The following is a 15,338-nucleotide window of genomic DNA, read 5'->3' on the forward strand; positions in this document are numbered from 1 at the left end:
CCCAATCTTTCTCTTTGAATCTTTCCTTCATTAAGGCGATCTTCCACTGAGTAAGCACAATTCCAGGTTTCCTGACACTAGAGTATGCTTCACCATCTCTTGATAGACATTATCTACACCTTTCCGGTTTTCCTCCTAAGTTTCATTCCTTTATCAATGACTGACATAGCCAGTCACAACCTGCCACACTCAAAGGCCATCTTGGATGAAAAAGTATAAGAAAAGGTATTTCTTGACCTGAATCCTAATTGAGGATAAGTTATTTGGAGAAAGAAAGATAAAAGAAGAGAATTCCATAGCTTAACTGTTCGAGAAAAGAAGGCTATATAATGACAGCTAGGCTTACTAGTGTCTCCGGCTTCCACATAGAGACTGTCAGAAGCAGCAGGTAAACTCATGCCACGGGTGTAGTCCTTGAGGGCAAACGTACCCTTCACAGCGCATTCTCCTGATCTTCCCCTCTCAGTAAACACTTCATCACTTTTTGATGATGCTTTTATCGTCATCTTTCCTTCCCTTTCACTAGACGCTCTCTCCACAATACCAGTCATTTTCATAGTAAGGCATCCTCCATTATCCTTATCTTTCTCTCAAGTTTTCTTCCATTCCTTTTCCTGCTGGATGTTGGTACCACAGAGAGTGGAGGGTGAGAGGGCAAGGCAGCCTTCTTTCTGGTCTCTCCCTATCCCATCCAAATAGTAACGGACAGATTTGATAGATTTCTATTTACCTCCACCTACATCACCTAGACTCTCCTTATGGGGGAACGCGTCCTCAACATTTCTATATCCTAAATGAATGTTTTCTTCTTGTTTTTCCCCCGTCAAGATCTTCTTAGTAAGTGTATTCATCACCATACTCCTGTTGGTGAACACCTCCTTCAGCACTGCTTCCTATGGTCTGATCTCTTGCGTGGCATCTTGTATCCCCTAATACGTATGCTGGTCACTACTTATCCTCTTCCTCCTACAGAAATCCGCCTTATGATTGTCTCTCTCTTACGTTAGTCTACATACCTTCCTCCCTCAATGGGTCATGAAGACTCACTGCCAACGACCCTCTTCTGTACGAGCCATCATCATCATCATCGCCTTCTGGTCACCATTTTCAGGCCAACAACACCTGCAGAGACCCTGATTTCAGACAACCATGAACCTCTCTGGCTTATTCACCTGTCAGTAAACATCTGCAGGCCATCCTGTTCTTAAATCACCTGCAGAAAGAATATCCTTCAACTGCTCTCCTACGACCTCAAGTGTCTTGGATACATCTGGACATATAAAGCAAACTCCTCAGTGCCATAGGAAAAAAGAATCAACCATAAAAATGTTAAAGAGAAAGGTCAAGAGGAGGGAGGGATGGTGTGGTCTGGCAACGAGAGGCGTGACGCCATATCTAAGCCTCTTGAAAAAAACCATAATTGTGAAAGGTTATTTAGTTTATATATCTCCTTACCAGGATTCTTGGATGAGGTGATGCAAGTTGGAAGGGATGGATCATCATCTTAATGGCAACTTTGGGTATGCAACATACCCAGCCACATACCAGGGGAAGTTGCATATTATTCGTTCACTGACACACCTGCAGACAGACACTTCAGCTAGTCTGGCTCACAGGTACTTGGAAATACACGCAAAGGTAAACACTTGCCCAAGTCTAAAGGTGATATAGCGCTATGTTCCCACTCAGACTGGTGGAACTCCATATTTCTTCATGGCTCAGTGGGTCTTTAAGTCGAAAAATGTGTTTCGACTCTCTCTCTCTCTCTCTCTCTCTCTCTCTCTCTCTCTCTCTCTCTCTCTCTCTCTCTCTCTCTCTCTCTCTCTCTCTCTCTCTCTCTCTCTCCTCCTAGAATTTAATTCCCAGAAAACATCAGTATTTCACACCCATGAACTTTTTTTTTACCTCTGATATACGCCTGACCCAGCGCTCTTCAGCCGTGCGTCCAACGCTCCTCAGAAAACACTCTAAGCCAATGAAAATCTCAGGCTCATACGTTGAACCTCTGGTCCATTATGTATATAAGCAAGACTACCCTGATAAATGAATGGATATTTACGATAGTAATTTACGGGTCGTATTACATCATGGTGATCGTAGAGAATCTATCGTCCGTCTTGTCTGATGGTGTACCAACACCTCGTTTATCAAGGTTTCAATACAGCAAAGTATTTCGAATTTGCCTTTCCGGACATGGATACATTTCCTGAAATTCTTACTTATCGGGAACTCTTTCATATAATTGGTAAGAGAAAGATTTGGAAATATAATAAAGAGTATATATATATATATATATATATATATATATCAAAGAACACACAAACCTCTAACAGCCAGGATCGAACCCGGGACCCCTGTGCAACAGGTGGGAGCGCTACCGCTAGGCTATGTTTGCCTCTAATGGGGAAATGACTATTCGAATACTATGTAGTCCAATACCCTTTGTCTCACGTTGGTGAGCAACGGGGTCTACACCGGTCATTTCCCATCAGGGGCGATCATAGCCTAGCGGTAGCGCTCCCGCCTGTGGCACAGGGTTCCCGGGTTCGATCCTGGCTGTTGGAGGTTTGTATGTTCTATGAAGGTGCGCGTTCATATGCACCTTGTTCGTATATATATATATATATATATATGTGTGTGTGTGTGTGCGTGTAAAGCAATTTCCTTTACGTTTGTGTATGTGAAATCCACACAAGGATTTGAATCAAATACAAGTTACAGAAAAGTACATTAGAAAAACACCAAGAGCAAAATTTAAACTACATGTTCCAGAACTGAGTTTAAATTCAAAGTTATGCAAATGAAGTACGAATTCTACAGAAAAGAATATTCCTCAAAATATTTACTCTGTAAATGGTGTATAGAACAGAGAAGAATAAATATATGAAAGCAAAATATTTCCGCTTTTATCAAAGGCAGTCGTGTGAAATCAAAAGGTGTTGTGTGAAATGTGTGGATGGTATATGCATGAGATTTCACCTGTGTACGACATCTATATCTCGTATTGTTTATGTGTATGGCAGAATATAGCTCAGTGTACAGTGGCACCTGCTGTGGTATTCTCTGTGAAGTCTATACAGATGAATGCAGACCCGTGCACTATGTAATTCTCCGTAATATTTAGGTGCAGTTTATGTACATGTCAAAACCAGGAAATGTAAAGCCTACAGGATGCAAATATAAAGCCTCGTAGTAAGAATATAACAAAGTGGTTTGGGAACGAGTGCAGGAAATGACGAATATATATATATATATATATATATATATATATATATATATATATATATATATATATATATATATATATATATATATATATATATATATATATATATATACATCCCTGGGGATAGGGGAGAAAGAATACTTCCCACGTATTCCCTGCGTGTCGTAGAAGGCGACCAAAAGGGGAGGGAGCCGGGGGCTGGAAATCCTCCCCTCTTGTTTTTTTTTTAATTTTCCAAAAGAAGGAACAGAGAAGGGGGCCAGGTGAGGATATTCCCTCAGAGGCCCAGTCCTCTGTTCTTAACGCTACCTTGCTAATGCGGGAAATGGCGAATAGTTTGAAAGAAAGAAGAAATATATATATTTGATTGATGAGTATGGTACAGTAGGGTTGAGGGACAAGTCACTTGGGGGTAAGTTTGAATGGAGAAAAACTGGAGGGAGTGAAGTGTTTTAGATATCTGGGAGTGGATCTGGCAGCGGATGGAACCATGGAAGTGGAAGTGTGTCACAGGGTGGGGAAGGGGGCGAAAGTTCTGGGAGCGTTGAAAAATGTGTGGAGGGCGAGAACGTTATTTCGGAAAGCCAAAATGGGTATGTATGAAGAAATAGTGGTTCCAACAATGTTATATGGTTGCGAGGCGTGGGCTGTAGGTAGAATTGTGCGGAGGAGGGTGGATGTGCTGGAAATGAAATGTTTGAGATCAATATGTGGTGTGAGGTGGTTTGATCGAGTGAATAATGAAAGGGTAACAGAGATGTGTGGTAATAAAACGAGTGTAGTTGAGAGAGCTGGAGGGTGTTTGAAATGGTTTGGTCACATGGAGAGAATGAGTGAGGAAAGATTGACAAAGAGGGTATTTGTGTCGGAGGTGGAGGGAACGAGAAATGGGAGACCAAATTGGGGGTGGAAAATTGGAGTGAAAAAGATTTTAAGTGATCGGGGCCAAAACATGCAGGAGGGTGAAAGACGTGCAAGGAATAGAGTGAATTGGAACTATGTGGTATATCGGGGTCGACGTGCTGTCAATGGATTGAACCAGGGCATGTGAAGCTTCTGTTGTAAACCATGGAAAGTTTTGTGGGGCCTGGATTTGGAAAGGGAGCTGTGGTTTCGGTGCATTATACATGACAGCTAGGGACTGATTGTGAACGAATTGGCCTTTGTTGTCTTTTCCCAGCGCTACGTCGCGTACATGAGGGGGGAGGGGGTTGTCATTTCATGTGTGGCGGGCTGGCGACGGGAATGAATAAAGACAGCAAGTATGAATTATGTACATGTGTCTGTATGTATATGTCTGTGTATATATATATATGCAAACGTTTGAATGTATAGGTATGTATATGTGCGTGTGTGGACGTGTATGTATATACATGTGTATGTGGGTAGGTTGGGCCATTCTTTCGTCTGTTTCCTTGCGCTACCTCGCTAACGCGGGAGACAGCGACAAAGTATGATAATAATAAAAGAAAAATGATTGCTGAGAACGTTGACCAGAAGGCATAGGCGAGTGGTTAGCGTCCCCTGCACTCACGGAAATGGTGCGGGGTTCGAATCCTTGCCGTTGGAGGGCATTATAAGTTCCATGAAAAGTGATAGTTCACCACTTTTGTTTTTTTGTCTCTTTCTGGCGCTACCTCGCTGAAAGGGGGGAGGGGGGGATGTAATTTCCTGTGTGGCGGGGTCGCGACAGAAATGGATGAAGGCAGCAAGTTTGAATATGCATATGTGTATATATGTATGCGTCTGTGTATGTATATTTATGCACATGTGCGTGTCTGGGCGTTTATATATATATATATATATATATATATATATATATATATATATATATATATATATATATATATATATATATATATATATATAACAGTCAGTTGATATACATCGAAGAGACGAAGCTAGGACGCCATTTGGTAAACATGTTTATTTCTCTCTTGTGTCTCCCCCGATGATGTGATTATTACACGAAAGTGCACTTGGGAACTTTTCGTGTTCCATTTTCCCCGTGGACTCGTAGGAATATCTTGATCACGCGTAAAATTGTGATCCCTTCCAATATATATATATATATATATATATATATATATATATATATATATATATATATATATATATATATGTATATATTGTTAAGAACACGTGTGTGTCCACATGTTCGTATATTTGAGTATGGTGTATCTCTGTGTATGGTGTACCTTGGTGTAGGATGTGGTTGCTATCGGCTCGGATTTCACTTCCCTGACCGTGTTAATTGTCCTAGCAATCATGTTTTGAACCACATGTTGACGAGTTCTCTAGCACCCAAACCCTTGTTAGCGGCGTCAGGTCACGGCGTGGGGCCAGCTGCGGGGTATGTCATCCCGTACGTTCGCTGCTGTCGTGGACAAAGGAACAAAGGATTTTGAATTCCCGCCATATGTGGGCCCGACCTTAGGCCTCCTTCAGCCAATCACGTCAAGATGAGGGCGTGACAATCAGTCTTTTGACCTATCAAGGGCAATTGTGTCATTCTGACCTATCGTAGCCATAGGTGGCGGGTCGAGGCGTGGCTAGCTGTTCCTGCCTTGCTGGTCCTTCACTTAAAAGCGTCAGACGATCGTCTGGGAGTCGATTCTTTCAGCAGTTTCGAGCCCAGCAAGGTAATGTAGGCTTTCCCTGTCTCGAACCCCGTAGCCACCGCTGCCCTAGTTTGTAAGATGTTTACTGTGTCACGTCAAGTTTAGCTAAGTGTAACGATGAGGTTTACTGTGTCACGTCAGGTTTAGCTAAGTGTAACGATGAGGTTTACTGTGTCACGTCAGGTTTAGTTAAGTGTAACGATGATGTTTACTGTGTCACGTCAGGTTTAGTTAAGTGTAACGATGATGTTTACTGTGTCACGTCAGGTCTAAGTGTAATGTTATCGAACAAAGTGTCATCAAGGAAAGAGATCTCCTGGTTTGAAATCTTATCTGGAATGTTAACTCATGTTCAATGTTAACTCATGTTCAATGTTAACTCATGTTCAATGTTAACTCATGTTCAATGTTAAACTCGTGTTCAATGTTAACTCATGTTCAATGTTAAACTCATGTTCAGTGTTAACGTAAATGATTCGTGCCTGATTTATGTGTTCACTTTATACATTTGAATTCTTTCATTATAAGTAATTCTAACCTTGGTGTTTGTTTTAGTCCCATAACGTCAAGATAGCGTTACCCTGAGTTGTGCAATATAACAAATCTAACGTCCTTGCAAAGACAAGGACCAGTAGAGTATTTGTAACATATATATGTTACTGGCGACCTTGCTCGAATAAGCACTGACTTCGTAACAATATATATATATATATATATATATATATATATATATATATATATATATATATATATATATATATATATATATATATATATATATATATATGTGTGTGTGTGTATGAGTGGTTGGGCCATTCTTTGCCTGTTTCCTGGCGCCTCCTCGCTGACGCGGGAAACAGCGGTTAAGTATAATGAATAGTATATGTATATATATATATATATATATATATATATATATATATATATATATATATATATATATATATATATATATATATATATTTATATATCATAGTCACCTCCAACACCTAGGATCGAACCCGGGTGCCCTGCTTAGAAGGCGGAGGCACCACCGATAAGCTATGATCAACCTTAGAAGGGCCCCCGGGTTCGATCCTGGCTGATGAAGGTTAGTATATTATATGGTAGTGCACGTCCAATATGCACTGTTTACGTACACACACACACACACACACACACACACAAGGACTGTGTGGAGAGGTCACTGCTTCAGAGGCCAGAATGGGTATATCTGTTAGTGTGGCAGCCCTGACTCAGAGGCCAGATTGGGTATATCTGTTAGTGTGGCAGCCCTGACGGTGTGAGGCTAGGATGTCAACATGGGAACTTGGGACTTAGAAATGAGTACGGAAGAGGACACAGGTGGTGGATATCAAAAGGTGTGAGGAGAATATGTGGTCTAGCGATAGTTGATGGAATAAGAAATAACTGAGTAGGAGAGAGGAATCGTAGTAAGAAGAGTAGAAGTGGCAAACAAGCGTTCATCAATTTCTAATGACTTGTTAGGAGATTGGTGTCTATGATATGTACTGGCATTGTTCTGCTGGACGCGGGATTGCTGGATTTATTGAATCCCTCCAGGGTGTATTGTACGAGAGGTTTGTGTGTAATGTACCTGGAGAGTCACTGGGTTTAGCTAAATTCATACTATCTGGGTGACAGTGGAATGTCTGGGTCTGTTGTTGATCAGGTATTTTAAGAATTTTCGATATTGATGATAGCAGTATGGCAAATATATAGATGTTTTTGAGATTTTGAAGCGTCACCAGGAATGGTTGAGAAAATGTGGAAGTGTATGAACTGCAGGTGGGAGAAATGTTTGGAATGGAAATATGGTATGTTGTCAGTTCTTTACGGCGTAACTGAATTGTGAATGTCATTGGATGGAGGACTGGAGAACAGCTGTTTCAGATAGAATCTGTGTAGGTATATCACGACTGTCATGTTTGTGGGTAAAGTGCATTTGTAGCCAATCTTCGAAAATGTCATGAGTATTCACATATCGAATGCCCTTCGAGGAGAAAGGATGGTGTTGACATGCGTTAGAAGTGTTTCATGTGTGGGGACCCCTGTGGTGTTGAGGGCCAAAATTTCTTGTATTCGTTTGTTAGAGTTGTGGTGGTGGCTTGGTAGATGTGATGGTTAATCTTATCATAAATTATTTGTTCTCTGCCTTTCAGAGTATTTTCCTTTACGACGTCTACAACTTGTGGTTAAAAGCTTGGTTTGTATATCCTCCTATATAATAATAGCAGGCGTTATCCAATGGCTTGTTTTGATGTCAGTGATACGTGAGGTGGGAATTATTAAGGATGGAAAAATTATTTAAGATATATTTCTTAAGGCCTTGATACTATGTATCGTGTGGAAAGTGGTATACCGGTTTTCTATACGTCTTTAAGAAGACTTTCTAAGTTAAGTAGGCTAGATGAAGGACTACCAGAATGGGAAAGTGGTCAAAGTAGGGTTCAAATGTTATGTTACATGTGATTTTTTAAGTGCAGTGTTGTTGTGCCGAAGGTAATGTCTAACGAGTTTGGATTCTGGAGGTGGTGAGTTCGGGGTCTGGTTGGCCAATTGGGTAGGTTGGGAATATTGAAAGAAGTGAGCAGTTCACTTCAGGATCTTGCAAAGGGAATTCTTAAGGAGTTGCTAAGTGACAGCTTAACAAGGGATTTACCTCCAATTTGGTCTTCCACTTCTCCTAGTTCCCTCCACCTCTGACACATATATCCTCTTGGTCAATCTTTTCTCACTCATTCTCTCCATGTGACCAAACCATTTCAAAACACCCTCTTCTGCTCTCTCAACCACACTCTTTTTATTACCACACATCTCTCTTACCCTTTCATCACTTACTCGATCAAACCACCTCACACCACATATTGTCCTCAGACATCTCATTTCAAGCACATCCACCCTCCTCCGCACAACTCTATCTATAGCCCACGCCTCGCTACCATATAACATTGTTGGAACCACTATTCCTTCAAACATACCCATTTTTGCTTTCCAAGATAATGTTCTCGACTTCCATACATTTTTCAACGCTCCCAGAACTTTATATATATATATATATATATATATATATATATATATATATATATATATATATATATATATATATATATATATATATATTTGAAGGTTCGTTGAATGTGTTTGATGATAAAGTAGCAGATATAGCGTGTTTTGGTCGAGGTGGTGTGCAAAGTGAGAGGGTTAGGGAGAATGATTTGGTAAACAGAGAAGAGGTAGTAAAAGCTTTGCGGAAGATGAAAGCCGGCAAGGCAGCGAGTTTGGATGGTATTGCAGTGGAATCTATTAAAGAAAAGGGGGTGACTGTATTGTTGACTGGTTGGTAAGGTTATTTAATGTATGTATGACTCATGGTGAGGTGCCTGAGGATTGGCGGAATGCTTGCATAGCACCATTGTACAAAGGCAAAGAGGATAAAAGTGAGTGCTCAAATTACAGAGGTATAAGTTTGTTGAGTATTCCTGGAAAATTATATGGGAGGGTATTGAATGAGAGGGTGAAGGCATGTACAGAGCATCAGACTGGGGAAGAGCGGTGTGGTTTCAGAAGTGGTAGAGGATGTGTGGATCAGGAGTTTGCTTTGAAGAATGTATGTTAGAAATACTTAGAAAAGCAAGTGGATTTGTATGTAGCACTTATGGATCTGGAGAAGGCATATGATAGAGTGGATATAGATGCTCTTTGGAAGGTATTAAGTATATATGGTGTGGGAGGCAAGTTGTTTGAAGCAGTGAAAAAATTTTATCGAGGATGTAAGGCATGTGTACGTGTAGGAAGAGTGGAAAGTAATTGGTTCTCGGTGAATGTTGGTTTGCGGCAGGGGTGTGTGATGTCTCCATGGTTGTTTAATTTGTTCATGGATGGGGTTGTTAGGGAGGTGAATGCAAGAGTTTTGGAAAGAGGGGCAAGTATACAGTCTGTTGTGGATGAGAGAGCTTGGGAAGCAAGTCAGTTGTTGTTCGCTGATGATACATCGCTGGTGGCTGATTTGCATGAGAAACTGCGGAAGCTGGTGACTGAGTTCGGTAAAGTGTGTGAAAGAAGAAAGATGAGAGTAAATGTGAATAAGAGCAAGGTTATTAGGTACAGTAGGGTTGAGGGACAAGTCAATTGGGAGGTAAGTTTGAATGGAGAAAAACTGGAGGAAGTGAAGTGTTTTAGATATCTGGGAGTGGATTTGGCAGCGGATGGAACCATGGAAGCGTAAGTGAATCATAGGGTGGGGGAGGCGACGAAATTTGTGGGAGTGTCGAAGAATGTGTGAAAGTCGAGAGCATTATCTCGTAAAGCAAAAATGAGTATGTTTGAAGGAATAGTGGTTCCAACAATGTTATAAGGTTGCGAGGCGTGTGCTGTAGATAGAGTTGTGCGGAGGAGGATAGATGTGCTGGAAAAGAGATGTTTGAGGACAATATGTGGTGTGAGGTGGTTTGATCGAGTAAGTAATAATAGGGTAAGAGAGATGTGTGGTAATAAAAAGAGAGTGGCTGAGAAAGCAGAAGAGGGTGTTTTGAAATGGTTTGGTCACATGGAGAGAATGAGTGAGGAAAGATTGACCAAGAGAATATATGTGTCAGAGGTGGAGGGAACGAGGAGAAGTGGGAGACCAAATTGGAGGTGGAAAGATGGAGTGAAAAAGATTTTGAGTAATCGGGGCCTGAACATGCAGGAGGGTGAAAGGCGTGCAAGGAATATAGTGAATTGGAACAATGTGGTATACCGGGACCGACGTGCTGTCAATGGAGTGAACCAGGACATGTGAAGCGTCTGGGGTAAACCATGGGGCCTGGATGTGGAAAGGGAGCTGTGGTTTCGGTGCATTATACATGACAGCTAGAGACTGAGTGTGAAGGAATGTTGCCTTTGTTGTCTTTTCCTAGCGCTACCTCGCGCACATACGGGGGGAGGGGGTTGTCATTTCGTGTGTGGCGGATTGGCGACGGGAATGAATAAGGGCAGACAGTATGAATTATGTACATGTGTATATATGTATATGTCTGTGTGTGTATATGTATGTATGCGTTGAGATGTATAGGTATGTATATGTGCGTGTGTGGACGTGTATTTATATACATGTGTATGTGGGTGGCTTGGGTCATTCTTTCGTGTGTTTCCCTGCGCTGCCTCACTAACGCAGGAGACAGCGAGAAAGTATAATAATATATATATATATACACACACACACACACATATATATATATATATATATATATATATATATATATATATATATATATATATAGGGTGAAAGGAGGGCAAGAAATAGAGTGAATTGGAGTCATGTGGTATACAGGGGTTGACGTGCTGTCAGTGGATTGAAGCAAGGCATGTGTAGCGTCTGGGGTAAACCATGGAAAGCTGTGTAGGTATGTATATTTGCGTGTCTGGACGTGTGTATGTACATGTGTATGGGGGGGGGGGGGTTGGGCCATTTCTTTCGTCTGTTTCCTTGCGCTACCTCGCAAACGCGGGAGACAGCGACAAAGTATAAAAAAAAAAAAAAAAAAAAAAAAAAAATATATATATATATATATATATATATATATATATCAGGGTTCAACTCACAACGCATATCCTGACTCCTTTGTTTTTTTTTTTACACTTCCAAACTAATTTTTTGCTTATATACCCAGGGTCGTTTGTATCCAGTGTTCTCTGACTATTCTACACTTTTATTCCTAGACGTTTTCATATTTGACATATTTCCTGAGTCTTTTATAGTCATGTATTTTTCTTTTTATTCTGTAATCTCTACCGTTTCCTGTATCTTTCTATCTGTTGTATTTCTTCATTGTTTATATTGTATTTCCTGAGTCTTTTATGTTTTTGGAAGACCATGTTTTCTTCGTCTTGTGTTTTGGACTCTTATATTCCTGACTTTCGCAGACCTTTAATGCCTGTTGTATTTCCTCACTCTTGCAGGCCTTTTGTGCCTGTTGTATTTCTTGACTCTTGCATGCCTTTTATACCTCGTGTATTTCCTGACATTTACAGGCCAACCTATCTTAACTCTTTTTGTATCAGTTGTATTTTCTGACTCTTTCCAGCTTATACATACTAAGTCCTTTACACCTGTTGTATTTCCAAACTCTATCTTTTTTTGCGTTAACACCTGATTCATTTGCTGACTAATTAGATGATACAGTGACACTCGATTGTCACTATATTATTCTTCCCAGCCTCTTTGTCTTCTGTGGTATGAGGTAAGCGGTGCCTGTTTCTCTCTATCATGTGAGTCATTGGTAGGGCAAATCTTGAGGTTCTTTGAGAATGTTCTAGTCGATCTAAGCGGGTCAGTTGAGTCCTCTACCTGAAGTTCAGTGGAATAGCCTTGTCTGGTCGACGTTGAGAAGCGACCTGGTAATGAAAGAAGTCCAGTTAGTACGTGAGAATAACGACTGAAATATGGACAACAACGTTAACAAATGAGATAATAAGTAAAATGTAGGGAACTCGTTTATGCCAACGAAAAGAAAAAATGATTAACGAAGTATTAATCAATGAAACAATGTTGTGGAAATAGAAGAGGGTTGGAGAACTAGACATTAATACAAGGACCTTGATGTGATCCCCTTCCAGTCACCAGCTGGAAGCCAGTAATGCTAACGAGTTTAATCTTCCTTGCAGGGTCCCTCCTGCTGCTCCTCCTCCTGCTCCTCCTGTGTTCGGCCTCGTCAGGCAACCTCCTGGCTGTGGGGGACGTCACCCAGCAGAACCACACGGTGGCCGAGCCCCGCCACAACAACCACACCCGCCAGTCCACCACAGCGGCGACGACGACGACGGAGGTGGAACTGGGCACTGTTAGACAGGGGGTCAGCTCACCAGAGAGGGACCTCTGTCAGCCTGGGATGTGGCGGTGCTGGGATGGGTCGCACTGTATCCCAGAGAACGCCACTTGTTCCGGTGTAGCGGACTGTCCCGACGAATCAGACGAGAATGTAGCTGTCTGTGGTGAGTAACCTGTCCTTACTGGTACGTGCTCTCTCTCTCTCTCTCTCTCTCTCTCTCTCTCTCTCTCTCTCTCTCTCTCTCTCTCCCTCAACCCCCAGGGTTGGCACTTGGTTTACCCCTGATTGAACCGGCCCTCATCACAGAAGAGTGTTTACCTCCCGTGAACTTGATTTGCGAGAGACATATACGAACTGAAGTTCAACTAAGTAACTTTACATCACTTAATGTTCATCATTAATTACTTACTTGTGTTGAGAGATGCTTTAGCATACCATCTTTTTCCTTTACCAACTAGGATTGTATTCTCTATTACACATCAATATACCATCAGTTATCCATCTTCACAGATAAATACACTTATTAGTTATCTATCTCTTCATCTACAGTGTATCACACTTTACTATCACTTAACCAGATATCACTCCACAGACCTGATCTTAGTAACTGGTATTAACGGATCTGTATGTTCACATCACTATCGTTACATAGTGATGCAGTAAGTGAGAAATCGGTGAATCATGAGCTGTAATGAATCATATCTTCACGAGATGAACATATGCCGAACTGGGGTTAATGAATTGATATACTCGCGAAATTTCGTAGTGAAAATGTAGACAAAAGTGAATCATGAATTAGTATACTTATATGATGATGTAGTTAAGATATACTGATATATCAATAGCTGAGAGAACTACTACACATTCACAGATGTGTGCATCTCCAAGTGTCTTCCAAAATCATTTGAACTTCAAGACAATAACTTAGTGATGGTGTTCTGCATTTCTACTTGCTCAATATCGTCGATTTATATTAGAACTATTGTGGTAAATCATTCAAAACTTGGGACACATTATCTCGGATATAGAAAATAATGGATCCTACTCGCTTTCATAGGAGCAATACAAAAATAGTCTCAAACTATAAACTTAGTTCAAAGAAGAACATTAAGTCACACCTGAAAAAACCCAGAAATATGGGATAATTAATAAAAAGAATGGACAAAATATAGCACAGGAATATATGAAACAAATGCCAGATAGAAAACGAGCAAATTAGTGAGGAATACGGTTGCCATGGGAAGACTACAGTGGAAAATCAAGTCATGTATGTACTGTTCATCGTTACCGTGTGTGTGTGTGTCACGAGGAGAGAGAGAGAGAGAGAGAGAGAGAGAGAGAGAGAGAGAGAGAGAGAGAGAGAGAGAGAGAGAGAGAGAGAGAGAGAGAGAGAGAGTTTTTAACTCTGTTAACTTTGTGTATATGTATCCTCTCTTTACTTTTATGTGTACACATTCTCTCCCTTCCTTCTTTAAAGTAACTTGTCATTAGGAAGTGACGTGTTTTAGTATCAATAGTATGTCGCCCATATAAACATGGTGCTGGAGACCACTGCTTAAAGAAATAGTGGAAGACTTTTTTCATAGTGTGGGAATCGTCGGCCCAGGATGAATGCAGTATTGAAATGAATGAATTTTGAGTAACATTCAGCAGAATGTTCAAAGAAACAGACCAACAGAAGATGGTTCTGAGGTGCGTGAGCTGACAGAGTCACCGGAAGTGACCTAAAGAACAAATAGCAGCGATGAAACTTCTCGTAAAACTTAAGGTCATGGTATATCATCACTTTGTGTATCAGGTGTGTCTAATGATGCCAACCATGTACTTAGAATTCTGCATTTCATTCTTAATTTCTGTCCTTATCATAAAACGTATTGATGCTATTTACATCAACCTAAGGTACAGATTCTTCCCCTATGAATCTTGTTCTAAGTAATTTTGGAAAAACTTTATTCCCAACATTTCCCTGACATGATTTGATTGTCGAGACATTAGACATTCAACACCGTAATTCTACAGGGCCAGGGGTTAAGTAGTCTCACATAACTGGTTTCCCCAAATGTGCAGCAACACGACTTAAGAGACATGGTGTTCTAGTACGAGAACAGCAGTTGGCAGAAGAGAACAACATCACAATAGAACTAGAGACGAGAATATGACGAGGAGCGATCACACGTTTCTCTTTTACAAGTCTTATGAAATGAAGTCGAGACATCCTTCCGTTGCATCCGTGTTATGTTCCACGAACAGCTTGAATTTCATTCCTCTTTTAAGCTGTTCACAGCTTCACCTCTTGGGTCAGATCCTCCATCGACGGGTTGAGGGCCATCATCGTGTTTCTCTTTGCACTCTGCATTATTTAGCCAGTAATACGGATCTCTCAAGTACCTGAATACTCGAACTGGGTAGGTACCGGTTGGCTGGCCATCCTGGTTAGCCGATGCTGTGGATAAATAAACATAGCAGGGGTCAGTGGCTGCCAGTTCTTCCAACACTCACTGTACGATGATTTAGGAATGATAGCACTCACTGTGTCTCCGCATAGTGTATACCGCTACACCACTGTCACCTGTGGAGGTTAAAAGGTCTCACGTATCTGGTAATGTTCATATGAAAATGAATCATGGGTCAAAGAGCACTCGAAGCGTCTTTTTCACAATCGTATCCATGAGCGAAGTG

At 41.0% G+C, this 15,338-nt stretch overlaps 1 protein-coding gene across 2 annotated transcripts in view; it reads left to right on the forward strand.

Annotated features, from left to right (window-relative positions):
• The window catches only part of LOC139759014 (G-protein coupled receptor GRL101-like), a 215,754-nt gene that overhangs the window by 50,032 nt on the left and 150,384 nt on the right, over positions 1–15,338 (forward strand). For both annotated transcript variants that reach the window (XM_071680901.1, XM_071680900.1), the window contains exon 3: positions 12,496–12,822. In XM_071680901.1, the coding sequence (XP_071537002.1) occupies positions 12,496–12,822 (327 nt within the window). The remainder of the gene's footprint in view (positions 1–12,495; positions 12,823–15,338) is intronic.

Source organism: Panulirus ornatus, chromosome 32 (assembly GCF_036320965.1).
Source record: "Panulirus ornatus isolate Po-2019 chromosome 32, ASM3632096v1, whole genome shotgun sequence".
Classification (NCBI taxonomy): Eukaryota; Metazoa; Arthropoda; class Malacostraca; order Decapoda; family Palinuridae; genus Panulirus; species Panulirus ornatus.